The sequence below is a fragment of the Scleropages formosus genome, chromosome 11, assembly GCF_900964775.1.
Source record: "Scleropages formosus chromosome 11, fSclFor1.1, whole genome shotgun sequence".
Lineage (NCBI taxonomy): Eukaryota > Metazoa > Chordata > Actinopteri > Osteoglossiformes > Osteoglossidae > Scleropages > Scleropages formosus.
Genome location: NC_041816.1, coordinates 12611525 through 12638560, shown reverse-complemented (window position 1 = coordinate 12638560; position 27036 = coordinate 12611525). Strand labels below are relative to the sequence as shown.

General features: G+C 43.6%; 3 protein-coding genes across 4 annotated transcripts in view; all 3 read left to right on the top strand.

The window, feature by feature from the left end:
* The window catches only part of pcsk6 (proprotein convertase subtilisin/kexin type 6), a 37580-nt gene extending 30738 nt beyond the window's left edge, over positions 1-6842 (top strand). The window contains exons 17-21 of the mRNA XM_018764015.2: positions 150-237; positions 507-610; positions 1072-1201; positions 4471-4583; positions 6144-6842. Coding sequence (XP_018619531.1) covers positions 150-237; positions 507-610; positions 1072-1201; positions 4471-4583; positions 6144-6241 — 533 coding nt within the window. The 3' untranslated portion in view covers positions 6242-6842. The remainder of the gene's footprint in view (positions 1-149; positions 238-506; positions 611-1071; positions 1202-4470; positions 4584-6143) is intronic.
* Positions 6843-18876: 12034 nt separating this feature from the next.
* Positions 18877-21716, top strand: selenos (selenoprotein S). 2 transcript variants are annotated; one of them, XM_018763417.2, is made up of 6 exons: positions 18877-19116; positions 19604-19735; positions 19841-19947; positions 20044-20133; positions 20293-20387; positions 20867-20944. In XM_018763417.2, the coding sequence occupies exons 1-5, from the start codon at positions 19035-19037 to the stop codon at positions 20350-20352; spliced, it is 471 nt and encodes a 156-aa protein (XP_018618933.1). In that variant the 5' UTR covers positions 18877-19034; the 3' UTR covers positions 20353-20387; positions 20867-20944. The 2 variants fall into 2 exon arrangements, with proteins under 2 accessions (XP_018618933.1, XP_018618932.1); XM_018763416.2 differs by having other exon boundaries at positions 18878-19116; positions 20318-20387; positions 20867-21716.
* A 1185-nt stretch (positions 21717-22901) lies between these two features.
* chsy1 (chondroitin sulfate synthase 1) overlaps positions 22902-27036 on the top strand; it is a 38933-nt gene continuing 34798 nt past the window's right edge. The window contains exons 1-2 of the mRNA XM_018763259.2: positions 22902-23689; positions 24864-25359. Of these exons, the coding sequence (XP_018618775.2) occupies positions 23355-23689; positions 24864-25359 (831 nt within the window). The 5' untranslated portion in view covers positions 22902-23354. The remainder of the gene's footprint in view (positions 23690-24863; positions 25360-27036) is intronic.

The window sequence follows — 27036 nt, the reverse complement described above, 5'->3', positions numbered from 1 at the left end:
AGCTGAAAAAATGGGGGGGAAAAAAAAAAAATTGAAAGGGTCCTGTTACTTTTTCACAGCACTGTATGTGTGTGACAGTGAGCATGAATGCCAATGAGCTGCATCGTCTTACTGACCTGACTAACCCCTCCTGCTCCTTACTCTTCCAGTCCAGAGGCGGTGTCTGAAGTGCCATGAGAACTGCATGAGATGCCTGCGTGATGCAGATAGGTGCACAGCCTGCAGCAAGGGCTACAGGTAGGCCAAAGGTCTGCGCGCATCGAGCGCTGTGGTTCCGTGGGAACGCAGCAGGATCCGTCCGCTGCAAGGGCTGAACCTCATGTACGTTTCACGCACGCGGTTCGCCCATTATATGACACGAGGTCGGCTTAGGTGCTTGAAAGCAGATGTGCATGTGGCGTGCGTGCAGTTCATTAGTGCCTGTTCACGGTCCGCCGGGCTAACTTTCTGCGATCGGTGACTTTTCGCTAACGGCCTGCGGTGCTCATCTGCGCCTGCGTGTGCAGCCTGGCGGGAATGACCTGTGTGCCAGAGTGCGCCGATGGAACCTTCTTTCACCTGGAGGAGATGAAATGCAGTCCCTGCCACCACTCCTGCTTCACTTGTACAGGTCTGCACGTCACCAGGCCGTCTCTGTAGAATGCACACACTTCCTGCTCGCTGTGCCTAAATAGTCCAGATTTCACTAGAAAGGAGAAGCAAACTATTTGCATGCAATCCAGCTAAACCACGCAGATCATCAAAATTGATATAAATATTAATTTTGGGCACATTTGGCAGGATTACAGAACAGCAGCGCTTCGCCGTAGTCTACGTTTTTAATGTAATTGTCAGAGAGTTAATATAATTGCTTTGAGAATGGGACACGGTGAGCGAAGTGGATTTTTTACCTATACGAAAGCTCTAGAGAAAGATTTTTATTACTGTATAATACAATCAGGTGCATAATCTGTGACAGAGGGCCCTGTTTGTTTTATGAGGGAGGCAGGAATGTTTATGGGCTGAGTGGCGGAGGTGGCTGAGTGTGCATATGTATCTGTGTGTGTGTCTGTCTGTGTGTGCCTCACCCAGGACCTGGCAAGGAGGAGTGTATACACTGCGCCCAGGACTTTCTGCAGCAGGACTGGGCATGTGTGCCTGTCTGCAGTGAGGGCTACTACCCAGGAGAGGCTGCCAGCCTGGCTCAGAGGATGTGTCGCAGGTTTGAATCCCACCTGTAGCTGTAGTACCCTTGAGCAAGGTTCTTACCCTAACTTGCTCCAGTAAAATTACCCAGATGTATAAATAGGTAAATAATTGTAAGTATGGTAACATTGTGACTTGCTTTGGAGAAAAGCATCAGCTAAGTGAATAAATGTATATGTTCTTTGGGTCATTATATAATGTACGTCACTTCACATCACCAGGCTTCTTTAATCTGTATTCTGGAAGCTATTAATGTTGAGGTTTTGTTGCAAATGCCGTGTATTATATTGTACATCACAATTTTTTGTACGGTATCTGTACCGTGTATTCTAGTGGTTTTTATTATAACGCTTGTGTTACTCTTAATCAGTATAAGTACAGTATTACATTTTCAGCAATGCCTGGTCAGGCTTCATCCCTGGGCTCCTTTCTCCACCACCACTGCACTTCACTGTCACCAATACCTCTGTAATCAAGCTATGAACATTGTGCCTGGCTTGCCTCCATTATTTACATTTACATTTGCATTTACATTTATTCATTTTACAGGCGCTTTTCTGCAAAGTGACGTACATCTCAGAGAAAAGCACAATGAGTACATTACATCAACTGAAGGAGAGACCTGCAAATATATTGTCCCCCATTCGGGATCAGGTGTGCTGGAGGTTAAAATGTGATGATTTAGGAGAATCCTTAGCCTTGAAATTCCATCCTGCGGGTGGAATATGGGGCATCGTTGTTGGTGATGCTTACTTCTCGCTGTTGGCTTGGTTTGATCACTGATATTCCAGAATTTCTAGGATGCATTCTGACATAAATTGCCCTGTAACTTTTTTAACCCTACATTTTATTGAGCTTTTGTTCACTTTTCCTGCTTTTTCATTTCTGTGATTGCCTATAAATCACTGTTACTGTGCAATCTAAGGAAAACCACAGGTGTGAGGGTGATATAAACCTCTCACTTGTACCACAACTTAAAATGTATGGTCACATCAGAGCAGTTTAGATCACTGTAATAGTGCGAATGAGATCCAGAGGGAAACAAATAAAGGAGGGTCTGAGGGCTGTGTATGTCAAGGGAGCGCTAGAGAGCCCTGTAGATGGTTGAGAAAACCAAAGACACATCTTTTATTCCAGTTTAGATGAAGGGAGTTACGTAGGAAGGTGAAGGAAGTCTTGTGATATGCCTCACAATGGTACAGCCGGCACTGATGGTGCCTTGCAACTCTTGGATTGTGGGTTCAGGTCTCTTTGTGTAGAGTATACATGTAGCTTTCCTCCCACAGTCCAAAGATGGGTGTTTCAGGTGAGCAGCTGAATCTAAATTGTCCTTAGTATGTGTGTGTGTGTGTGTTGCACTTTATTTTTGTGTGGATGTGCATGTACTGGGGGGGCGTGGTGGTGCAGTGGGTTGGACCGGGTCCTTCTCTCTGGTGGGTCTGGGGTTCGAGTCCCGCTTGGGGTGCCTTGCGGAGGACTGGCGTCCCGTCCTGGGTGTGTCCCCTCCCCCTCCAGCCTTATGCCCTGAGTTGCCAGGTTAGGCTCCGGTTCCCTGCGACCCCGTATGGGACAAGCAGTTCAGAAAGTGTGTGTGTGTGTGCATGTACTTGTAAGCAGTGCATTATATGCTATCAGCTAAGGACAAATTCTTCTTCGTATAATAATGATGATAAAATAATAATAATAATGTGTAGGGCTGTGCTTATTTACTCATGCACTCACAGTCTTTTTCACCCATTCTTAGTCAAAATTTAAAAAGTGATTTTCACAGACCATCTGTGAGTTTACAGGTGAACTTGTTTCAGCTGCAGAAAGCACAGCTGAGTATAAAGATGTTGCTTCCCACTGCGAGTATAATTTCTCCAGAGGCTTCCAAGTCCATCCTTGGTTGAATGTGCAGCGCCTTTGAAGAAGGGAATGTGAGGTGTGTGTACATGTGATGACGAACTTCTGAAACACCTTTCTTTCTACAGGATAGGACTGAGCAGCTAGTGGTCCCTTTTCCTTATATTCAATTTCTTTGTGGGCTTTTTTTAAATAAAAACTAGCCCACCTAATGTCACTATCATGTCACTTTCCCACTTCCTGCAACAACAGATGGCATCTTTATTGTTGCGAATAATTATGTCCTGTGAGCTGAAAGGCTTTATATTGCACTATGGATTTTGGAAATGGCCCATTAAAGTCAGCGCATAACTGCTGTGCATAATCCATTTTTCCTCCAAATTCAGTGGAGGTAGGAGTGTTAAGCAGATGACACTTGTTGATCTTCAAAGTAATGATATTGCTGTGGACTTTCTTAGTATTGATGGTTCAGATAGAGTCAGCAGGTCCACACTCTCGTCGTTCGCTGCTTTGGCAAAACATTCTTCCAGAACTGGTTAGAAAATTAATGTAGCGTTGCAAATTCATTTTTTGTATGAATATCAATGTTGGAGTGTAAAGTAGGGCTTAGATTTCCTATTTTAAAGTTGTTTTCAATGATTACCACTATTTTTACAGTTATTCAGTGATCTGACTGATACCTGTAGACCTGACATAACTTTTATTAGCCATCACAAGTCAAGCTTTCTTGTTTATGCAAAGGTGTCATTGATTAATCATAGTCATACATGTGTTTTTAAATCCTTCAATGTCTTTATTATTTTCTATATATATGTTTATTATTATATACATATAGAGGGGGGTGCGGTGGTGCATCGGGTTTGGCCTGTGCCTGCTCTCTGGTGGGTCTGGGGTTCAAGTCCTGCTTGGGGTGCCTTGCGATGGACTGGCATACCGTCCTGGGTGGGTCCCCTCCCCCTCCAGCCCTATATCCTGTGTTGCCGGGCCAGGCTCTGGCTCACTGTAACCTTGCTTGGGATAAGCGGTTTCACTGTGTGTGTGTGTATGTATGTGTGTGTGTATATATATATATATATATATATATATATATATATATAATATATATACACAGTCATGTGAAAAAGAAAGTACATCCTCTTTGAATTCTATGGTTTTACGTATCAGGACATAAAAAAATCATCTGATCCTTAGCAGGTCTTAAAATTAGGTAAATCCAACCTCAGATGAACAACAACACATGACATATTACACCGTGTCATGATTTATTTAACAAAAATAAAGCCACAATGGAGATATATAGAGAGTATAAGTTTGTTCCTGGGGAAGGATTTTTTTATTTACTGGTAGTATCGTTCCGGTGCGCAGCAGAAGTGAAATGGCATGGAAAAAATTTCATGTTGCTCTACATTTTCCCCTCTGCCTCCTTTTTGTGGTTTCCAGGTGTGAGGAGAACTGCTTGAGCTGCCAGGGTCCTGGAGTAACTTGTTCAAGGTGCAGGGATGGATACAGCCTGGTCGGAGGGTCCTGCATCATCAATGCCACCTGCAATAACGGTAAGGGCAATGGAGCGACTGATGAGGTCCTGTCATAGGTCCAGGGCTGGAGGCCTTGTCTAAAGGCATTAACGGTTTGGAAAGAGGCGTGCATACTCTGTAATGCACAGAGCACTGGGGCCATTATGGCGTCACCACTCACAAACACACAGTGAATCGTACCAGGCGCTGGTCCCCTGAGTGAGGGCGGTGCTGTAGATGACATCCTCTAACTGACATTAAAGAACTATTTAGCCTCCACGGTGCTGGCTTGCGGAACAGCTGTTGTTTTTATGACTCTCTAACATAGATATATTGTTTGTGGTGGGCTGCTGCTGAGCCGTAAAACCGCGTTCTCTTGTTGCTGGGCTAGAATCGAGGATCAGGCGCTGTCGTGGCAGGTGCAAGCTGCTGGGATGTACAACGCGCGTGAGCCGTGGTGTAGGTGAAGAAATGAGTTGTTCATTTCACAGTTGGACTACCCTAATTTTCTGAATGATCCTGAAGGGCATCACGCTCATTTTCTCCTTTCCTTCAAGTCTGCACAGTGTCAGGAAGGACATGATCATTGCTGTGAGACTGTCGCAGTTTTAAAAATTCATGTACTGAGCGCCACATTATGAAGTCTGTCTCTACATTGTGCATTTCCCCACCCCTACATATGTTTCCCTTTTAATACTGCACTTTGAGCCAAAGGGAGACGTCTTTTTATATTACTCTCTTTATTGTGATGGCAGAGCAACAAGGCAGTTGACTGTATGAATTCCCTGCGATATGATCAGCTCCGGTATATGGCTGCAATGAGGGTGTATTTCTGTGCAAGCTGTCCTCCTGTTCCAACCACAACCCTGCTCTGCTGCAACAGCATCCATTTAAACTCGCGGACAGATTGTCAAACCCTTTCGGTGTTTCCCGTCTCGTGAGACTTCGGAAGCTGGATGATATGCGTAGGTGGTTTTCATGTGACAGTCTCCTACGTATTTTTGGCACCAAAGCAACCAAGTGTTTTCTCATCGAGTTTATTAACTGGTTGGACATGACTGCAAGCTCTTGTAAAATCCCCTGTAGACTTGCGGGACGCCGGTTATGCAGTACTTGCGTTGCGCCACATCCATGCCAGGCTTGCTTGTTTACGACCATTTTTCCAGCATTGTTTTTCCTCTTGCTTTGCTGGAAATGTTCCAAGTTTACTTTTTCCACTCTTCAGTTGATGTTGACGCCTTAAAAAGTAGGAGAAGCGTTGCTTTTTATTTGATGTCCAGATAAATTGTAGAAGTTGCCCTTGGCCATTGGTGCACAGGGCCCTGGGCGCCTTTCCTGCCCAGCACCTTCTCCCCAGTGTGTGGTGCCCATAGGCCGGGCTACAGGGATGCTAATTGGCTTGGCTACAAGCAGTAAATTCCCACCAAGGCCAAAATGGGCACATCACACAGACAGCGAGCACATAAGGAACCAGAGGACTGAAACGGACGCACAAAGCTGTCAGTTTTCATACTTGCATCATCTGAACCCTTTAGACCTCGCTGTGCTGCACTCAACAGCGGTGCCTCCCGCTTCCTGTTTCTTGGCCTCTTTCCCCAGCGGACGAGGTGTTCTGTGAGATGGTGAAGTCGAACCGGCTGTGCGAGAAGAAGCTCTTCAGACAGTTCTGCTGCAAAACATGCCTCATCGCAGGGTGAGGAGAACGACGGGGGTCTCCTTATGCTCCGAACACAGCATCTGGTGTACATTTTTAACTGGTTCCATCCTTATGATTTAAAAAAAATCCATTTTGATAAGCCTATCGAAGTGAGAGTCTGATTTAAATAACATATATTTTTAAGGTTTTCTTTTTTATAAACTGCATATGTAACATGTACAAAAGGTTTATTTTTATTCAGAAGCTGCATTACAGTAAAACATGGTGCTTTCGACAGTATGACAATAGAATCAATGAACGATAAAAACCACTGTTCTCGGTCAATATTTAATGTGAAGTATGAACTAGTTAACGATTAAACAATACTGTTTGTTGAGTAAGCCTGTTCATACTGAACACATATTTCCTAAGAAAATGCAAATGTTTTGGTAGGAAAAAAAATACTTGTGAACAGCTGTAATGTTTACCTGTTTTATGCTATAGAAGATTTTAGAAACTGTATTTGTCATTTCTTGTTTATGTAAAATATTCATAAGACCAAATAAAACCGTGCAGTCTCCAGGTCAGCCGATGTTGAGAATTTCTTTAAATCATACTTTTCATGTATTCTTAAAGAGCTTTTGGGGGATCAGTACACCTTTCACACCATTGTCTTTTTTATTCATTTTCGTTAATAAATCTTCAGTGTCGTAAAATTCAACAGGGAAGCAGTTTTCCTTTCTTTTTTTTTTTTAAAGCAAACCAATTATGACATTTGGTTCTGACAGAAGAAGCTGCCCATCTGGTATGCCAACAAGCTTTGCTGTGACGAATCTGTGGAGATTCAAGTGAACGGGACATTTTATATGACATAGTGAAATAGTTGTGTGTGTGCAATTTGTTTTAACGCCGTCTGGGTTAGTTGGATTCCTTCCACCTGTGTGTTAAATAGAACATTTTCTCCTTGGCCCTTTGTACAGTGGCCGTGACTCCATTCCCTGTGGTGAAAAACCATTTCTTGGCCTTTATCACTGAAGGTCCAAGGTTGCCAGATAGTTTGGATCATCTTTGTTAAAAAGACTTCCATATCAGTTCATTATTGATGATGAAATTAATTCCTCCTTGTTCACCCTTCTCTTGTCATATCCCTGATGCTCAGCTGTGACACCTCTGATGTAGACCAGCTTAAATTTCACTTCTAACAGTATATTATTGTGAGGAATGGTAGCAGAGTTGTGGCAGAGGATAAATTATTATTATTATTATGGAACTATTACTAATGATGTTTTTCAATAGGGTTTCCAGCACATTTTTATTTGCGGGTCTCTCATATTTACGAAGTTTCTGAGGTCTTGATATTGACCCATGAGTATCACACACAAGTTAGACAACCCTGAAAAGCATCTCACCTGTTTAAAGCAAGAGATGGAAACCAAAACTGATGATGTAATGAATTGATAATGTAAGAAAAGTGTGCAATTCCCTGTTTTAATCAAGTCTACAGCACTACCGGCTGAGCCGGTGGACGACTTCTCTTTTAATACAGAAACCAGCGGTGGCAAATATTAAACTACATCACCCCTATTTCACTAACGAATACATTTAATACCTATAAAACGTGAGATTTACAAGAGTCCAGTCTTGCAGTGAGAGGAGCAGCCTTGCGGTACTCGGTACTGCTTTCTCTGAGTCCTGGAACAACCTGACAAACGGAAAGTGCAGGAATTTAGCCAGAGGAGGAAGAGTCAAGAGTTGAGAGAACACCTGAAGGCATCAGCAAAGAGTCTCAGACTTGCACGCGCCAACATTTGCTAATTGAAACGCATTCCTCAGATGAAGAAACTGAGGGCTGCCCTGCCCTCTTCTGATCCAGAGGTCCATCATGTACCACTGAGAACCAATGTCTGAACTGGAACAAAAAAGGTCAGATGGGTTATTTTCCCTTATGTTAAATCATTCTAGTTATAATATTTATAAATCACTGCAGATCTGTGTCATCCTTTGTTTAAAATACAGAATAGACCTTTTAAATTGACATATCACATATTGTTCCAGTATAAATAATTTACCGTTACCATGTAGATGTTGCACCTGTAAGTACCAGACAACTGCTACATCGTTATGAATCAACAGCTTATATTACAAAGCAATTAAGCGTATTCCTTCCTCCGTGTGTGAAACAGATCCTCTTAGGTGTAAAATGTGTGTCTTTTTTTAATACACTACAGGAAGCACAACGGAGCTGTGTGTGATACATAAAACTACAGAGAGGGGAAATTTTTATCAGATTTTTCTTTTTATGTCTCTGCATTTTAGTGTCTTATTACCTCAACACAAGGCCAGTGATTCATGAATTGTATTTCTGGGAATGGAACCTCTGCATGGCTATGACTACTTTTATTAAGGCTGTGAACTTTATGGCTCTTTTGTGCACATTTGTCATGCTGAAAGCAGTGTATTATTACGCAGCTTTCAAGGGTGTGGCATCAATCTTGCGTGAGTGGTAGGCACGGTACGTTCTACTCGACGGCGGTACTGTGCGCTCACGCCTGATATTTGCCGTCGCCCATGGAGGGAGAATGAGATTAAAGCTTCCCTCAGCATGCTGTGCTTAGCATTTCATCGAGCTGTTTTACGTCTCAGTAAAAACTGTCCGGTGCAATTACTTGTAATGAGTTCTGATAATAATAGTAATAATAATAATAATAATGCAGGGTTTCTCCTACCTGGAAGTGAATGTCAGTGGTTTGTGGACATGAGTTAATCTCTGGGTAATGGCAAATTTTAATTTTTTACCTGTTTCACATCATTCATTCCCGTTTCTGAAGGAACTCTTTCCCCCCCCACTATATAGTTTACATAACACCCTCAAACGGAACATGCCCAGTTACAGCATATTGCATTTCTATTCCAACCACCTACAATCCAGCAGCAATATGGCCTTTTCAGACCCTAAATTTTAAAGCCAGAGGTCTGCACGTGAAAGAGTTTGATTTCAGCAGAAAAAAACAGCAACATTTCTTGGCCTGAGCATCCAAAGACAGAACTTCTCAGAGCAGCCAGATCCACGGGCTTTGTCCTCCTTCACGTAAAGTAAGAGTCCGAGCCAACCAGGAGTGGCATCTTTGCATTATAATGTGATGACAAGCATTCAAGGTGAAACTGAGAAAACTGAAAATCATGATCTCAGAGGTTCATGGTTAAGTCTGTTATCAGTCACTCTGATTTATTTCTGGCTGCATGACTTTGAGTTTCTGGTTCTCGCCCTCAGGCAAACAAAGCCAGTGCTTCCGGTCCCTCGATGAACCCTCAGTCAGAGGTAGATAAGGCTGTGAATGGAAGCAGTGGCAGGTAAGGTGCAGTGCTGAATGCTAAGATGCCCCTGTGCAGCCCTCAACCCAGGCCACGTGGTGTCGTGCATCTCCTCCGCAAATCTGTGGATACACAAGGTTATCTTTATGGTGTCGCTATCACAGACAAGCAGCTGAAGGGAACCTGACAGATCACTCACAATGGGGGAGGGATTAACCACAGAGCCAAGGTTGTAAAACGGGCAAAGAATTACAGTGAGTAATTGTGCCCCAAAAATCAAATCACGGCTAAATAGCTAAAATTACTGTCTCGCTGCATTTTGGCAATGTTAAAAACGTCAAAACTATGCCGAAGAAACTGGTTTTGTGCATTTAAAAAAAAGAAAATGTATGTTTGTTTATTATACCTTTAAGAAAATCTGTTAACTTTTATAATGAAAAGCTTTTTGTAACTTGTCTGATAGCGATTTAAATTCAACACAGATATCATACTCTACTGGCATATGGAGACAGATTTTTCCGTAGTTCCCTATTGATGTTAAAAATAAATGCTTATGAAAGGTTAACATGGAGAAAAAGACAGTTGCTGGTCTCTCAAAGGAGTGCAGTATATAACATTTTAATGTGTATTTTCAGCATCCGCAACATTAAATCTATCTTACACTGGCATTAGCACACAAACACACCATCTGAAACCACTTGTCCCATATAGGGTCATGGGGAGCTGGAGCTTAACCTGGCAACACAGGGTACAAGGCTGGAGGGGGAGGGAACACACCCAGGACAGGACACCCGTCTGTCACGAGGCGACCCAAGCGGGACTTGAACCCCAGACCCACTAGAGAGCAGGCCCTGGCTAAACCCACTGCACCACCACATACCCCCTGGTGTGAGTAACTTTTGGATAAGGACTGATCATGGGGTCACTGCTTATAGAGAAATCCTTGAGTGCTGGGCTCCAAGACAAGAAACTGATGGACCACGAGTCCAAAATGTGACATCATTGCTCGTAGCCGAACCTCATTGTATGCCGAGTGACTTCTGATTCCACGTCCACCATGCGATGCTGAAGATGTGTGCATATAAACCTTTGACGGAACGAGACAAATTTAAGGACCACTAAGACTGCAGATCTCTGCTCGTTCAATTCTTCTTCACCTCCTTTCCAGCGACAGCAATAGAATTCCAAGGCGGCTGCAGACAAGCGGATTTGTGCAGAGGAATAATACAGGCGCATTTTCAATAAGGCAAAATCATTTACAAACCCTCTCTGATTACATTAAGGGAACAATGAGGAGCGGATTTTGATCTTTTGGATTTTGATTTTGAGAGGGTTTTTAGAAATCGAGTACTGTAACATAAATGATGCAAGAACTGGGAAGAACTGTGGCCTCATTAGCTGCAACCTTCAAGCGCTTTCGCCCACATCAGGTACCTGGTTCCGAGGCCCCATGAATTAAGGATTCTGGAAACCTGGCCTTACGTAACAGGGAGGATTTCGTACAAGCGTCTTCTGTGCTCATGAATATTGCAGGTAGTTATTTGTATAAATTACCCTTGGCTTCCAACCACTTGTCCACTGTTGAGCAAGCTGTTTTTTTTTTTTTTTTTTTGTTTCCCAGCAATTAACTACCTTTACTGCAAAATCTACTGAGAAAAGGACATCTGGCATCTCCTGTATTAATCTGTCAGGTATTAGATTAATGGAAGTTCTAAAAAGAAAAAAAACAAAATATTCTTCAAACATCTGTGTAAGGCACCTAAATGATCCTTTAAACTGCCAACATCATTCAGCAAAATCATATTTTCAAATCTGTTCCTTCGACAAGAATGCAACAACAGATGCATTCCAAGCAGACACACTAACAAATGATTTAAGCTTAAAACAATAGCCTGTTTCTCTTTATACTAAAACAAAAAAGTACATTTCAATCATTCCCACCAATGACAGTGTCCTACAAGCTGCCATTGAGTACAGAAGTCACATGTACATGCTAAGCATTAATACATTTAGATGATGCTTTTCTCCAAAACAACTTACAATGTTAAGGTTAGAATTACTTACTGACCCACTCACTTATACAGCTGGGTAATTTTATTGGAGCAATTTAGGATAAGTACCTTGCTCAAGGGTACTACAGCCAGAGGTGGGGCTCAAACCTACAACCTCTAGATCCAAATGCAGTAGCTCTAACCACTACACTATCAGCTGTCCCATATATAATGTACAATATTTATATCAAAATGTACAAAACAGCTTTGCTGTCCCATGTCTGCTCTTGCTGCAGCAGGAGTTGCCATTATTTGATTTGGAATTAAGGTCATTACCTCATACCACGTATTGTTCATTCCCTAAAACAATTTTCAAATACTTATGCTCTTTCCTACCGTAATGTTACACCCAGAAACTGAAAATATAGTCATTTGCTAAGCTCCCACTTTGTTCAATGTGGACATAATGACACCAAGAAAAGAGCTTGATTATAGGCCTATGATAAAATAGATGCATATACACAGCATTATAGTTCTCTATGTGCATAAGTACAACCCATTCCTGTTCTGTCTGCTTAACGCAGTAAATGTCAAGACAGTAAAATGTCGTAGCCTTTGCTTCTTGAGATGAAGATAGTTTCATGAAAATATATAGAAGCAAAACGGTCCTCTTTTACCACAATTATACAAAACAACTTATCAACTTATCATCTGCTATTTCTAAATATATGTCAGCCCAAGTCATATAAAATCTTGCTTCTAATTTAAAATACTGGCATGACTCTTTTCATGCTTTCAAGAGAGACTGTGCATGTGTCTTAAGTTCAGAGTTCCGATTCCCCCAAAAAATGTTCGTAACAGCAGTTAACATTCCAAGTCCTTCAAAAGTAATGAAATATGTAAGAAATGCAAAAGATTTTTTATGAAGATGATATAGGTGCTATTGAAATACATACCAACTACTCTACCAATCACCGCAGTTCCTCTCAGTTTCATGCTGCACTCACTTTCATTGTTTATCCTTGTCATGGTTGCAGTAATCCATAGTCTATCCCAGGATTGGAGGGCTACACCCTGGATGGGACACCAGTCCACTGGAGGGTAAACTATAAAGTCAGGGATAACTGGTAGCACAGTGGTTAGAGCTACTGCCTTTGGAGCCAAAGGCTGCAGGTTTGACCCCCACCCTGGCTGTAGTGCCCTGGAACAAAGTACTTAGAGAAGAATGGGGTAACATGAGCTGATTGTTACTTGTCCTCTAGGCAAGGAAAATGAGAGAGAAATAAAACATCTACTTGTATTTCAGCAGAGCTGCCATCAAGTGTAAGAATGTATCTATGGCAAACAGCCTTGGAAATATGACTTCTCCAAAAAAAAAAAAAGTGATCATGTGGCTCAGCTTGCCCCAGGTTAGGGGTAAGTTGAGCCCTCTGGGGGTAAAGGGACTGTCAGCCTTTTTAAGTTTAAACTTGAACATAATTAAACTAAGAAGCAGTTTCACAGTTTTGAACGTGTGAAAACAAAACCACCAGAACTTAGACATGTTGCAGTTAGAGCTTCAAGACCACTGCACAACAAAAAACAGCTATTCAACATTCCATTTATCAAGGTTACAAGGAAATATGAATTGTTGATCCCTCCTTGAACTTTCTCCAGCCTTTTGAGGTTGAGGGAGCTTCATCAGCACATCACTCAGTGGGAAAGATGCCTCATCATTTTCTTTGAATGCAACGGTGATTTTCTCCCTGCCAGTGCTGCCCCGGATTCTCCTCAAAAATCTTGCACTCACTTCATCGAACTCAAGGTTCTCCACCAAGCCAATGCAAGGGTAGCTCCTGCATTTGGTCACAAAATTGACTATTCCAGAGTCACCAACTGACAGATCCGAGATGTCAGGTTCACCTCTCTCATCCTCCGAGCTCTCATACTCAGAAGTGTCATCAAGTAGGGTAGGAACATCACTGTCCTCAGAGCTGCTGTACACTGAATTTTTTCTTTGGTTTCCTCTTGAGCTTTCCTCTTCTGTTAATTTTTCCTCTCTTGTTGAGCCCTTTCAATCGTCTGTTTTTCGGGTGTATCAATCAGCATCCTTATTTTTATGTGCTTTTGTTTCGTTTGTGCCCTGGGATGCTGACTTTTGGGCAGGGGGTAGAACTTCAGTAGGAGACATATATCCAGCGTGTTTGGGTTGCAAATCTGGCTTGCTTGGTGAAACACTTGGATGTGTAGGGCATGGTGAAGGCAGCTCAGCAGAGAATTATCTGGAACAGCAGGCCGCAGCTCAGGGTTTGGCCTGTCTGACACCATGGATGGGTCAAACTCTACATCACAGAAAATATCTGTCGTAAGGGAAAAATCCCTGTGGACTTGAATCCAGAAGAGATAGTCTGTGGCGTCATTGCTGACACGAAAGCCTCATTCACACATCCGGGGATTTGGTATATCCTGGCTGTTTTGCCTCGGTTTGATCTCATCCAACCATCAAGAGCCTTGCTGCAATAGGTCTTTAATGGACCATAAACATACTTGTCCAGAGGATGCAAGCGATGCGAGGTATGGGGTGGAATTGCGAGCATGACAATACCTTTTGTTCTTGCAATATCCAGTGCCCTCAGTGAAATGTGTGCCTCATGGTTATCGAGGATTAGCAGCATGGGCCGGTCAGAGGAGCACTTGGTGTGCTGAACCAGATGCTCAAGGAACTCAGAGGTGCCTTCATTGATCCAGCCAGATCCGGTGGAGGTACCAACTAATCCTGGAGGTGCTCCTGTAATGAAGTGGTCTTTGTATGTAATCCTTGGGAAGATAAACATGGGAGGGACTGCGTTCACAATTGCACTGACTGCACACACCGGCCACAAGCTCTCCTCTTTCACAAGATGTAACGGCTCCCACTTGATTCTGTCCTTTTTCGGCCGCTACCTGCTTTGGTGTCCGCATTGTTGTCACACCTGTTTCGTCAACATTAGAAATCATCTTTGGGGGGAACTGAGTTGAACCATCGGCTCAATTTGCCCCATAGCCCCCACTTTGTAAAAAAAATGCATAGTGTAGCAATTCAGGCCAATTTTCCGCTAAGTTATCTACGTGAATTTAGACATTAGTAAATCACTAAAAGTACGATACATTGTTTTAGTCCTGGATAAATTTGCGTTAAAATAATAGACATTATACCTGGCATGCAGAAAATTTATTATGACATGCAAAAAAACTGTTTTTGGTGTCAAAAAATACTTACGGCTTATCTCATGTGCGTCAATCCATTACAGCCAGATACAAATGATCCATGTTTCCTAAGCTTTTGGTCACATGACTACAAATGTGCATAGTTGCCTAGATACAGGGGGTGGGTCAACTTACCCACTGGCTCATCTTACCCCACTCACCCCTACCCTAAATTGCTTCAGTAAAATTACCCAATTGCGTAAATGGCTAAATAACTGTAACCTTAACTTTGTAAGTTAAAGCAACTTTCTCCAAAGCGGAGAAAAGCATCCGCTGAGTGAATAAATGTAACGCATGTAAAATATATTTCCTTTTTTAAAACTTTTTCAGTTTCACAAAGCAACCGGAACACATTCATTTTACTTCTGTATCAACTTTTCAAATGATACATTTTCAAAAACTCAAGAAAAATGGAAGAAATTACATTTGAACAGAAAGAAATAACTTTAATTAAATACCTTTTATTTAACTATACAGCAACGGCTTTTATCCATCTTATCCTTGCTCATGGATATGTCAGTAGAGCAGTTCATGTAGCACATCCTTGCTCAAGGGAGCAACGCCGCAGCCTGTTTCTGGGACACAAGCTGGCAATCTATAGGTCATATTGCCTACATGTACTTTGACTCTATACTACCACAGACAGCATTATTTCTCATTAGATAATGTGGCTTCTGTGTTTTTACTCCTGACTAGTGCAAATGCATGTGATCATAAACTGAAATCATATGTCAAAACTCATCATGAGCATCACCACTAGAGGGGGCTATAAGACCTTCCTTGTACTACCTGTGCTGGGGTACCAGGTTAAAACGAGCCGGTGTCTGAGATCTTGCCTGGAAAACACAGTAAGCACACAGCAAGTGCTTATATATCCCACAGAGTATAATTACAAGCATACATTCTGCAATGATACGCTGCTCCCGCTTTCTAGCAGCAGACTTGGACTTGGCTATGCAGAGGATCCCACGCTGTCCAAAAAACGGGCGATTCCAGGATTTTTTTTTAATGAGGTGGCACGGGGGGGTTATGAGAAATCGGAAAATTACATCTGAAATAAATACAGCGTTGAAATTGGCTTAGAAAACACTGGGCATGAGAATGCACGTACCAGAGAGGCGAACGAGTCGTGGCTCTCGTCCTGTTTGAAAAACGTGGTACAGTGATTTCGCATCGCAAATCAAGCAGCTATTGACAGCGCTCTGGTCCAATGGCGTGGGAATTGTCAGATCGATAGTGCTCTAGCCCACTGGCGTTAGGGGGGAGGGCAAAGTGAACCAATCATATTTTAGGGGGGCGGTACCACCCTTTAGACACGCCCCTGGGCACAGAGACATATTATCTCAAGATAGAGAGATGCGAATGTAACGACCAGACTCTGCGTGTACATATGAAGGGCACGGCTGGGTTTACGTGCCCTTGTGGGATAGATTGTGAACCAGGTACAGCCAGCTAATAACTTTTCAGCTCCCTTCATTCTGCCATCTATCATATGGAGTCTGTCAACGTTCACTATATGTATTTTTTATGTATTCTAATACATATTTCTGTGTGTGCTGATGGTTGTATCTAAATAAGTGATGAAACCAGGCTGTGACTACACATTGCCCACAGTCTGATGTAATCATGTAATAAAGATGTACTTGAATTTCATGGTTAATAGCACCATTGTAGCAAGTCAGACTGGAGAAACATTTCTACTGAGCAACTCTCAAAAGACTTCTGTTTTCAGGGACAGATCTTTACGCACCTGGGCCTTCCGTTTTGCCCTATGAAAGACATCATTCACTTCTCTTATCATAGTAATGTATTAGATGGTGGCACAGTGAGTAGCACTGCTCTCTCACAGTGCCTTGGTGGTGTGAAAGGATATGGGTTTAATCCCTGCTCAGTCTGTGTGGAGTTTGCATGTTCTCCCTGTGTTTGTGTGGGTTCCCTCTGGGTGCTCTGGTTTCCTCCCACAGTCCAAAGATATGCTGTTCAGCTTCACCTATAGTATATGAGTAACAGAGAGAGAAAGTGTGTGTGTTCTACTGATGTATGGATGAGTGACCCATTATAAGTAGTGTATCTAGCAGTGTAAGTCACTGTGGTGAATAAGGTGTGAGGGCTGATTACACTACTAGAGTTCTTTGGAGATAAGTGTCTGCTAAATAAGTAAATGTCTTGTAATTACTGGCATTAATATCTAATAGGTTGAAGAACTGAGGAAGGTGATGCTTCTGAACATGAAGACTGGTCTTTTTCTCACTGAGCTCTCAAACACTTCATATTTCAGGCTGCCGCATAATCTTTATGGGACACAAGGTGCCATGTACAGAACTAAATATTTGAAATATTATTTTGTGTTCCATGTGAGGAGGAACTTTGCATTAACTTCCTTACCAGGAATATACAATAAAAATTAGGCTCCTCAGAAATCCTTGTGGAACAAAATGCACCTAGCAACCTTGAGCTCACAAACATAGAAACGGTAGTAGAAATAACCAACCTGTGTGAATTGGTAAATTTTTTTGTTGCTTTCAAAAAAATTGACAATTAAATAAATATAAAGAAGCAGTGAAACATCTGTTAAAATGTGATGCTGATTTGCAAGGACTATATGCACAATAACAACGTGACCAAGTCTGGCCCTTCATGATGAGCCCAGACTGAAGGGATGCGTTTCTAGAGTTATTCACAAGTACAAACTGCAATGGATTCTGGCAGAAGTGGAAGAAATGTGATATGGGTGAAATATGATCACCTATCTGGTCATCACCAGGTTTCAGTCTAGACCCCATTTTATTACTGATTCATTTAACTTACTTAAAAATAGATAAGCTTTACGTGATACCACATGGTGCTTCAAACAGGACATCAGACTCTGGGCCCTTGGCGGTGTCTTCATTTATTTATACTAGCTGAGCAACACCCTCTGCAGGTAGCACTGAATTTCTCTTATGGGTGTGATGTACCCATGAGCTGTCATCATCTAAGCATGTTGTATTTAACAGTAACTTCACTTCAACTTGCTTTTAATACTCGGTCACCTCCCTCACAGCCATCCATATTCCACTTTTCTCTTTTTCATCTGTCTTCCAGACGGAATCCAGCGCGATTATATCGATGACGCTGTCTGCTTCTGTGTAGACTGCACGCACGTACATTTGAGTGATGCTCCAGCCGCTGTCTCGGCCGTCTTATCAGCCCCGAACTTCCCAATTCCCGCGCTGTCTATGTGCTGGACAGGCCTGTGCTTATGTCAAATCTAGAGATGAGGCATGACAATCTCCAAATGTACTGTCACCTTCAATAACTTCTTTCCCATATGTTTTGGTGAATACACACAAAATCTCAACACAAGGCAACCCCCCCCCCCCCCTCAAAAAACCAAACAATGAACAAATGAGAATGCTTGAAAATGAAACCAAGTGAGTTGAGCATCTGTTAATGAAATGCTTTTTCAGATCATTATAAACAAATATTTTTGACTTGATGGATTTTTTTTGTCCTCATTTCAAAATTCTAAATATGATGATGCCACAGAAAGCAAGTTAGTCAACTGTTAATGTAGTTCCAACAGACCCCAAAGGCTGATAAAATGTTTTTATTCCAGTTGTGATTTTATTGTTCCTTTTCATTTAAAAAACGTGCTTTGGTATTGACAAAGGGATGTGCTTTGTGTAAGAGAGTGAGTAACCTCGATCAGCTACCGTGAATATTTGCAATCTCTGCAGGTGCATGAGATTACGTGTCAAACCTCTATAGTACACATGTCATGATGAGTAAACTTTTAAACACACATTCATTTATATTAATTAACATTCAATAGTAAAAAGAAACCGATTCGGTCACTAAACTCGGCTGCAATATCCATGATTTTTACACTCAGATGTCAATTCATACTAAGGTAAAACAAACTAAGAAAAATAAATTCATATCAAGAGTCTGCGAGTAAAGCGGGCGTCTTCGCGCTGCTGCGATCACACGCACCGCTAACCTGGCAGAATATCTGTTTGACGGGCCCTGGCGGAGCGCTCCGAGCGGCTGGGATCGCCACGTCATTCTTCACTCTCATTGGGCGAGAGGTGAAAGCGCCTATGTTGTTCTTTATTTTATTGGTCTGGTAGGGAACTTGCCCGCGTCATTCTTTGCTTTGATTGGTCAAAAGACCAACTTGCCCACGTCATTCTTAACATCGATTGGTCTAATGGATGAACTGCCTTTGACAAGTAGGCAAAAGTGTGGCGAATACATTTAGCAAGGTAGAAGATATAGAGAATCAAATTCACTAAGTTTCCTTTTTTCTAAAATCCACCTTTGTTTTTTCCCCTCCATTTGAAAATGGAATCTGAAGAAAAATCGACGAATATCAGAGCGGGGGCGACTCTAGACAACCCGGATCTAAGTTTCCTACAGCCAACGGGTAGGTAGGCACAGGTTTAGCTAGGCTAATTGTATATAACAATAAGTGGCTCCGGAGACCGGGGCTGAGTGCGACGTGTACTGTGTGGTAACCAAACTAACTATGGCTGCGCCAGTGTTACCCGACTCAGTCTTTTTGTGCTTAAAGTTTATCCGTGACGGGGAAGCGCTCATCATTATGTCAGTCTCTGTCTGTATCTCCGCTGGTAGCTAGCACAGTTAGCTATGAGCTCGCCTGAGCCTCTCTCTGCCTCTGGCCTGAGGAGACGGTCGGAAATCGCTTTTATTACAAGTTCCAAAAACCATGAAAATGAGTGTATAATGCAGGTTAAAGACACTGACACGGCTTGTATAGTGAATATCTGTAACCAGCACTGTGTGGTTAATGTAAACAGTAAAGTGGTGTAGCTTTCATCGCAGTTAACCCTTTACAGGCCGATCCCAGTGTATTGAATGTGTGTAATAAGTGTGTGTGTGCGCACGCGCAGTGGGGGCTTTCTTTGCGGAGTACGGCTGGTACCTGCTCCTCATCAGCGTGGCCCTCTACCTGCTGGTCCGGGAGGTGAAGAAGAGAAGGGCCAACCGGGGACACAATGACTCAGTCTCTGACAGCGTTGAAGGTTGGTGCTGGATGGCGACACTTTTGATTTCAGTTTCCCAGATTGATTTTGTGAAGCTTCATCTCCTGAGAGAGCGCTGAGCTGAAACCTCCGTCCCCCCCCCAGATACAGCAGCTGTGGTCAGGAGGCAGGAGGCCCTGGAGGCCTCGCGACGCAGGATGCAAGAGGAGCTGGATGCCCAGGCAGCACAGTACAAAGAGAAGAAACAAAAAGTAAGCACGCGATGGATTATCCACACAGCCAGACTCGTGAAGCGTTTCGAATGGTGATTCGAACACGCCTGATACGATTGTTGCTTTGTCTTTTAGATCGAGGAGGAGAAAAGGAAACAGAAGATCGAGATGTGGGAGAGTATGAAAGAAGGACGAAGTTACAGGGGGAATGCAAGGGCGGCAGAAGTGAGTATTTCTGTTAGTTGAAAGCTAATTTCTACCAGTGTGGAGCGGCGGTAAAAATGCAGGACAGCGTACATAGTAGGGTTTGAGGTTTCATTGCTTAAGAATATACATAACTACTTATAAATGTTCAACTTTATGAAAGGTGCCTTTTTTTCACAGTCCTGTAATTTGTGGATTGTTGTAGAACGCAGACGAAGCCAGCACATCGACGGTGGTTAAGCCGAAAAAGGACAAAAAGCCTTTACGAAGTACTGGTAAGTTATTTGAGAATGAGTTTTATTGGCCAAGTGTGCTGACGCACACAAGGAATTTGCTGTGGTTCTTGATGCTCCCAGTATTTACAGACAACAAACAGCTGACACAGAATTACAGAATAAATAACATATTTACAGAGTGTACAAACACGAGTATAAATACAAAAAAAGGTAAATAAATAGTAATACGTAAATAATAGAAAAAAAAAAAAGTAAATTACAAAAGTGATGGGATATTGTTGCACTGACAAGAGACCTATAGGAGAGTGTGAACTGTTCTTAAGTGTGATGGCCTGAGGAGAAAAAAACTTTTATGTGCATCTTCCAAAAAATGCACACATTAGTTTCCAGTTTTGTTTTTGCTTTCACCTGAAGGAGCACCATTGCAGTTTTTTCTGTATCTTCTGCTTGCTCAGTTGATGATGAGATTTTTTTTTTTTTTTTTCTTTCATTAACATTCCTGCTGTGTGGTGTTGTAGGATACAATCCTTTGACTGGAGATGGAGGAGGAACCTGCTCATGGCGACCAGGCAGAAGAGGGCCCTCAGCTGGTGGATGAGGTTAAATGAGGTCAGAGTGACACTGCTGTGGTGAACTCTGACCCAGCCTCAGAACTGCACACAAACTCATTGAAACACAGCTGTCAGCCTCTCCCGCACTCATGTTCCAAAAAGTTCAGTTTCATACTGACCCAGGAAGCTGGATGTTCTACTTCAGATGTTTTCAAACTATATTTTTCTAATTAATTTGGGAACAAATCTGCATAATTTTGGATGTTACAATCCCATTCTGTGCAGGTTCATGTACATTGTAATTGCAATTACATTATAATTTTCATTTAGAAAAGTTTACTTTTTGAGCCATTTACACTGACAGTTGTAAACAGGGATTACTGTTATGTTAGCAGGTAAATTACCTTTAAAATTTTGGAATTTGGCTTTAGTTGAACATTTGCTTAAGGAACACAGTGGGTGATGATTTGAGGTTGACAGCTTTTAATGATGCTCCCCTTATAAATGGCAGATTAACCACTGAGGGTGGCTGATAATTTTCAGAGAAATTGTGCATGCAGCTCTTTCCCTTCCTCTTCTGTCACTTTGAAATAAAGCTTATTACTTGTATAGCAAGACATGATACAGAACAGTAATACTGAGCTTATTACTGTTTGAATTTGGAATGTTGTATGTAACCACAGTACAAGTTGGAAGAGTTCAAGTTGCTCTATGATTGTTGAAATGCTGAGGAATTACTTTATTTGTATCCTGAGATTTTAGTTACGTGAATAGTTATGGTCAAAGCTACTTTGTTGCGGATGTAAAAAAAAAAAAAATAAAAAAAATAAAGGGGTTTATCAATAAAAACTGTTGCACATGTTGTTTAGTACAATTCTTTAAAAGTATGACTTTAGGTGCTAAATAGGTGCGAGGAATTGTGTTAAACTCGGTAAAGGATGTTGACATACAGGTGACTCTGTGGTGGGGTTAATAGCCCTGCTGCCTCGCAGCACCTGGGTGGTGCAAGAGAAAGTGGGTTTGAGCCCTGCCTGGTCTGTGTGGAGTTTTCATTTTCTCCCTGTGTGTGTCTGGGTTTCTAACAGGTGCTCTGGTTTCCTCCCACAGTCCAAATACATGTAGTTCAGGTGAATTGGTGATCCTGAATTGCCCTTAGTGTGTGAATGGATGTGTGTATGACTAGCCTGGGATGGACTGGCCTTGTACGCAATGATTCTAGGATAGGCTCCGGACCACCAAAACCCTGCTTAGGACCAGCGGTACTGAAACGTTGCCATATACAGTAGTGTCGAAATGGTCTGTTGACTCAGGTCCACCCGCTTCAATCAATGCATGTTAAGCTGGATGGAGGTACAGTTGCTGCTATGAAACCGTCCACTAGGCGGCGGTAACAGGCCGTGTCTTTCGTTGCTCGTTGATCAGTAATAGAGAAGCGGTTATCAATACGGTGACTGCGATCTCGTAACTGATAAATACATACTCATGCATTTTGATACTTTAAAGAAAAAAACTATATTTAAAAGTTCTCCGTGGGACACGAATAAACAATTTCTTTAACCGAAGTTCATTATGAACATTTTCTGCCCAAATGTCATCAGCCCAGTGACAACGCTGAATGTCCTGAGTAAAACGGATATGCACCTTCTCAGTAATATTGTTACTTCTGCAAATTATATACTAACAAAAATAGTTCTCTTCTATCATTACGAATGATACGAATTCGTATTATTTACGAATTAATTGAGTTAATCATAAGATTAAGTTGCACGTCAGCATTCACCAAGTCTTGTTTCTGACGGAAGAACAGGCTGCGGTACGTCACGATATTGCTATCAGACGTACTTTTCGGTCCATGTTAGGGACGTATAGCGGGGATTTCGTGTACAGGGTTAAGGCAAATAGCGGTCTTGTCACAAGGACGTCATCATGTAAATAAGCCAATGAGAGGCGAGCAACGGTGCCCTCATTGGGTCATACCGGACGGTTAAAGCCGCCTTGCTCTAAGGGCTCTACATTGTTCGCAATGGCGAAGTGGATGGGATAATGGAGCGGCGTCCCTCTAAGCGAAGAAGAGCGCGCTCCGCACATCACGTCCTTCCTGGCACTTCCTGAGGACGCGCGTTCACTTCATGCTCACAGGCGTGACATGGAGGGACAGCAATAGGCGGGGGGTGTATGGAGACGGGCGTGCCGCTACGTGTCCAGCAGCAGCACCAGCAGCACCAGCAGCAGCAGTAGGACTAGGAGCAGCGGCGGCGGCAGCAGCAGCAGCAGCAGGAGAAGACCCCCCACGGTCGGAGGCTTTTCTAGCATGAGTGGGAGCGTGTCCAGCGGTGCGCGCGGTGCCGCGCTGTGACGGAGCAGGGCTGCCGTGGGCAGGAGGCGCTGAGTGCGGCGGCTCCACACCGAGCGCTGCTGCTGTGGGACGCGGTTCGGCCAAGCCAAGGCGCGGGCGATGGCGGCCAGGGGTCGCAGGGCATGGTTCAGTGTCCTGCTGGGGCTCGTGCTCGGCTTCACGCTCGCCTCCAGGCTCATTCTGCCGCGCGCCGCCGAGCTCAAGAAGGCGGCACAGAAGCGTAGGGCGAGCGCGACCGGCTGCGGCAGCGCGCACGGGCTCTCCGCGAGGGAGCGCGGCGGCGGCGGCGGCGGTGGGGGCGCGCCTCGCTGGGACGCGCACGGTAGCGGACCGCCGGACGCGCTGCATGCTGTTCACAGCTCCAACAGTTTCCTCTTCGTCGGGGTCATGACCGCGCAGAAGTACCTGAGGAGTCGCGCCGTGGCCGCGCACAGGTGGGTCGAATGGATGCTCCCCGCGGTGCGCGTTCGCAGTCCACTCAGCCATGTGGCCCACGCGCTGCTCCAGCAATTGAGCGCACTCTCTCTCTCTGCCTCTCCATGCCATGGCGGACCGGGCTGGACACGCTGCGCTGCCGGGTCCCACTGCCCAGTGCAGTAAAACCGTGTTTTACACAGCGTTCGGCGCACCGGGCTGATGTGCGATCAGGGCTCTGTCAGTCAGTCACTGTCACTCAGCCTCAGTGACACTGACAGCGGAAATGGACCCCTTTCTCAAGTTTCTCTTATAAACCGGGAGCTCCCCGTTGCTAAGGACTCATCGCACGTGGCCACGTTGACACAGCGCGGCTTCATCATCGTTACTGAGCGACCTGCTGCGCATCTGTTCATTGGTTTGGTGAAATGATTAAAATTCGGAATAGATCAGAATTATTAGCGGATCTAGGAACTGCGACATCGCACTGCATTTATTCTCTTTTTATTTGGTATAAATTAGTACAGACCCACGCTGGCTCAGTCATCATTAGGAAAAACTGGTGCTTTAGCCACATCATAAGATAAATGTTTTCTTTGTCTCAAAAAGCACCTTGCTAGAAGGGCTTTAGGAAGGTAACTGTCAGGGCTGAAAATAGCTGGTGTCTTTAACAGTAACATGATGAACATCTGACTTCATCAGAGCGCAGACTTTGCAATGGGCTCTAAGAAAATCATATGAGAATCAGATCTGCTGAGAAGAGGACGCACAGGCTCAACAGGGGCGTCTTTTCATTCTCTTGGTTTTATGGGAGATTCAATATTCCAGAGGTGAAAATACGGGTGTTGCCATCTGGGTGGACGTACACAAGTGGTGTTTTTAAACTTGTTTCTGAAATTGGAAGCGTGCTGTTCAGAATTGGTCATAATTGAATCTGTCCAAGATGCTTCATTGTGAGCTGTAAGGGCCGGGCTGCTCAGAATACACGGAAATGCCATTTGCTTTGTGGTTCACGCCAAAAATGCCGTCTACAGTTGGTGTGTATTTCTGTCTTAAATCGTTCCCTTATGTAACCGTTTTTATCTCCTCTGCGTGTTCGTCTCTCCTGTGCCGCTGGGTCCTGCCTCCGTCAGGATCCACTGGACCTTTTTGTGAGTTTAATGGTCTGCCACATGGGCTTTCGTTGCTGTGCAGGACCTGGGCTCAGACCATTCCGGGCAGGGTCGAGTTCTTCTCCAGCGAAGGCTCGGACACCTCCATCCCCATTCCCATTGTGGCGCTGAAGAACGTGGACGACTCCTACCCTCCGCAGAAGAAGTCCTTCATGATGCTCAAGTACATGCACGACCACTACCTGGAGAAGTTTGAGTGGTTCATGCGGGCCGACGACGACGTCTACGTCAAGGGCGACCGACTGGAGGCCTTCCTGCGCAGCCTCAACAGCAGCGCGCCGCTCCTCCTGGGCCAGACGGGCATGGGCGCCCGCGACGAACTGGGCAAGCTGGCGCTCGAGCCCGGAGAGAACTTCTGCATGGGGGGGCCGGGCGTGATCATGAGCCGCGAGGTGCTGCGCCGGATGGTGCCCCACATCCGCCAGTGCCTGCAGGAGATGTACACCACCCATGAGGATGTGGAGGTGGGCCGCTGCGTCCGGCGCTTTGCCGGCGTGCAGTGCGTCTGGTCCTACGAGGTAAGGCTCAGGTGACAAACCTCTGCTTTCTTCAGATTCAGACCTTTGAAGACAGTCGAGGAAATGTAGTCCTTTTTAGTCCAGTATCAAACACCATCAGTTACTAGGCTTTTTATTTCAGCTTTTCCAGTTCCCAGCTCCTTGGCAAAAAGCCAGCAGACATTAGTCATTTCTTCATTATTGCTCTAATTAAGTCATTACAAATTACTGAAGCAGTGCCACAGCTAATATACCCATAAAAAGGGTTAAATTACTTAATTACTCTATTTTATCAGTTCAGTAGGTTTATTAAGGTCGGAGTTTATTTCTTTTTTGGATGACTGCAGCGAAGCAGAATAATTTTAAGTTTTGTGGTGTGGGAACCTTGGAAGCTAAATCTCTCTTTTGCCATATTCATGAAGGCCTGTAAGAGCAAACCAGAACTATAAAAAATGAAAAGAAGAAACTAAAGTCCATATATTCTGCTTGATTTAAGTAAAAAAAAAAAAAAAAAAGCAGTTTTCCCCAGTTCTGGAGTCCATCTCCCTTGTTCTGTCCTGTTGCTTTCTAATCTGTATTATTCTGAAGAAGCCACTTTTATGACATTTTTAAACTGTAATTTGGGGCTTTGCAAATTGTAGCTTGTCCATCCTGGCACAGAGGTGACAAGTGGTTTTTTTTTTTTTTTTTTCCTCCCTTAACTGGTGGCCTTTGTTGTGCTTTATTTTAAGCTCTCTGTGTGTTTTCCTGTAGGCAGGCAGTACAGACAGGGAAAATGATGCATGCAACTGTCAAATTTCTTGTTGATTAATGGCTGGATTTATAATACCTAGCAGTTATTGATACCTGTTCATATCCTCACCTGTATGCCATCAAGGAACTAACACTGAATTGCTGAATAGTGGCTAGTTTATGTAATGCTACAGACAACAGTCCTGAGGTTCAGAACAAAGTGGCATGGAAGGATGCAGTCAAGCATGGTGTGTGTGTGTGTGTGTGTGTGTGTGTGTGTGTGTGTGTGTGTGAGAGAGAGAGTGTGAGTGTATGCTGTAATCTAGCAGTCCCAACAGTCTCAGCACAGCCCATTCAGATGCAAAAGGTGGCAGATGGTTTATTCTAAAAGATGTCAAAAATGTGACTTTTTTTTGCATAAACGTTTCCGAGTGGGTTCCCTCCTTGATCCACAGCAGTATTAATAACTGAATAAACATTTGAGAGAATAAATAGAGGGGTGTATATTTCTAAATTTTGCCAGCTGGAGTTGCTCTGATCCAATTCTAATCTCCATAATGCAGAGTATCTCAATCACCGTTGTGACCGAGATCTTTGGCGTCTCTCACATGCATTACTGTAGATTTTAATTACTTTATTGATTCAAGTGAAGCTCTAGATGTCATTATTACAAGATTCCTAATCTGTGAAATTAAGTCATTCATTCTCTCCCGCACTCTGTTGGGACCACATCGGATTGACTTCTAGCAATATAATGTCGAAACGTCACGTGGCCTCACCTGACCCTACTACACATCTGCTGTTTAAAGCATGGCAAGGAAAACGGTAAAGGATGTCGCACTTAGAATCGCTCCCGGCCAGCGACTGCGCGTTTATTGACAATATTCAGCGTTCGCTGGCACATGTTTGAGATTTAAGGAGTAGAAGAGGTTCTGGATGAGCACGATCAGCTCCCCGCAGCTTTCC

What these genes read in the sequence shown, in the direction of transcription:
- selenos (XM_018763416.2), top strand. Translation starts at nt 19,035, where the DNA reads ATGGAATCTGAAGAAAAATCGACGAATATCAGAGCGGGGGCGACTCTA. An exon ending in AAGTTTCCTACAGCCAACGG is followed by an intron (nt 19,117 to 19,603) that starts GTAGGTAGGCAC and finishes GCGCACGCGCAG; the next exon opens with TGGGGGCTTTCTTTGCGGAG. An exon ending in ACAAAGAGAAGAAACAAAAA is followed by an intron (nt 19,948 to 20,043) that starts GTAAGCACGCGA and finishes TTTGTCTTTTAG; the next exon opens with ATCGAGGAGGAGAAAAGGAA.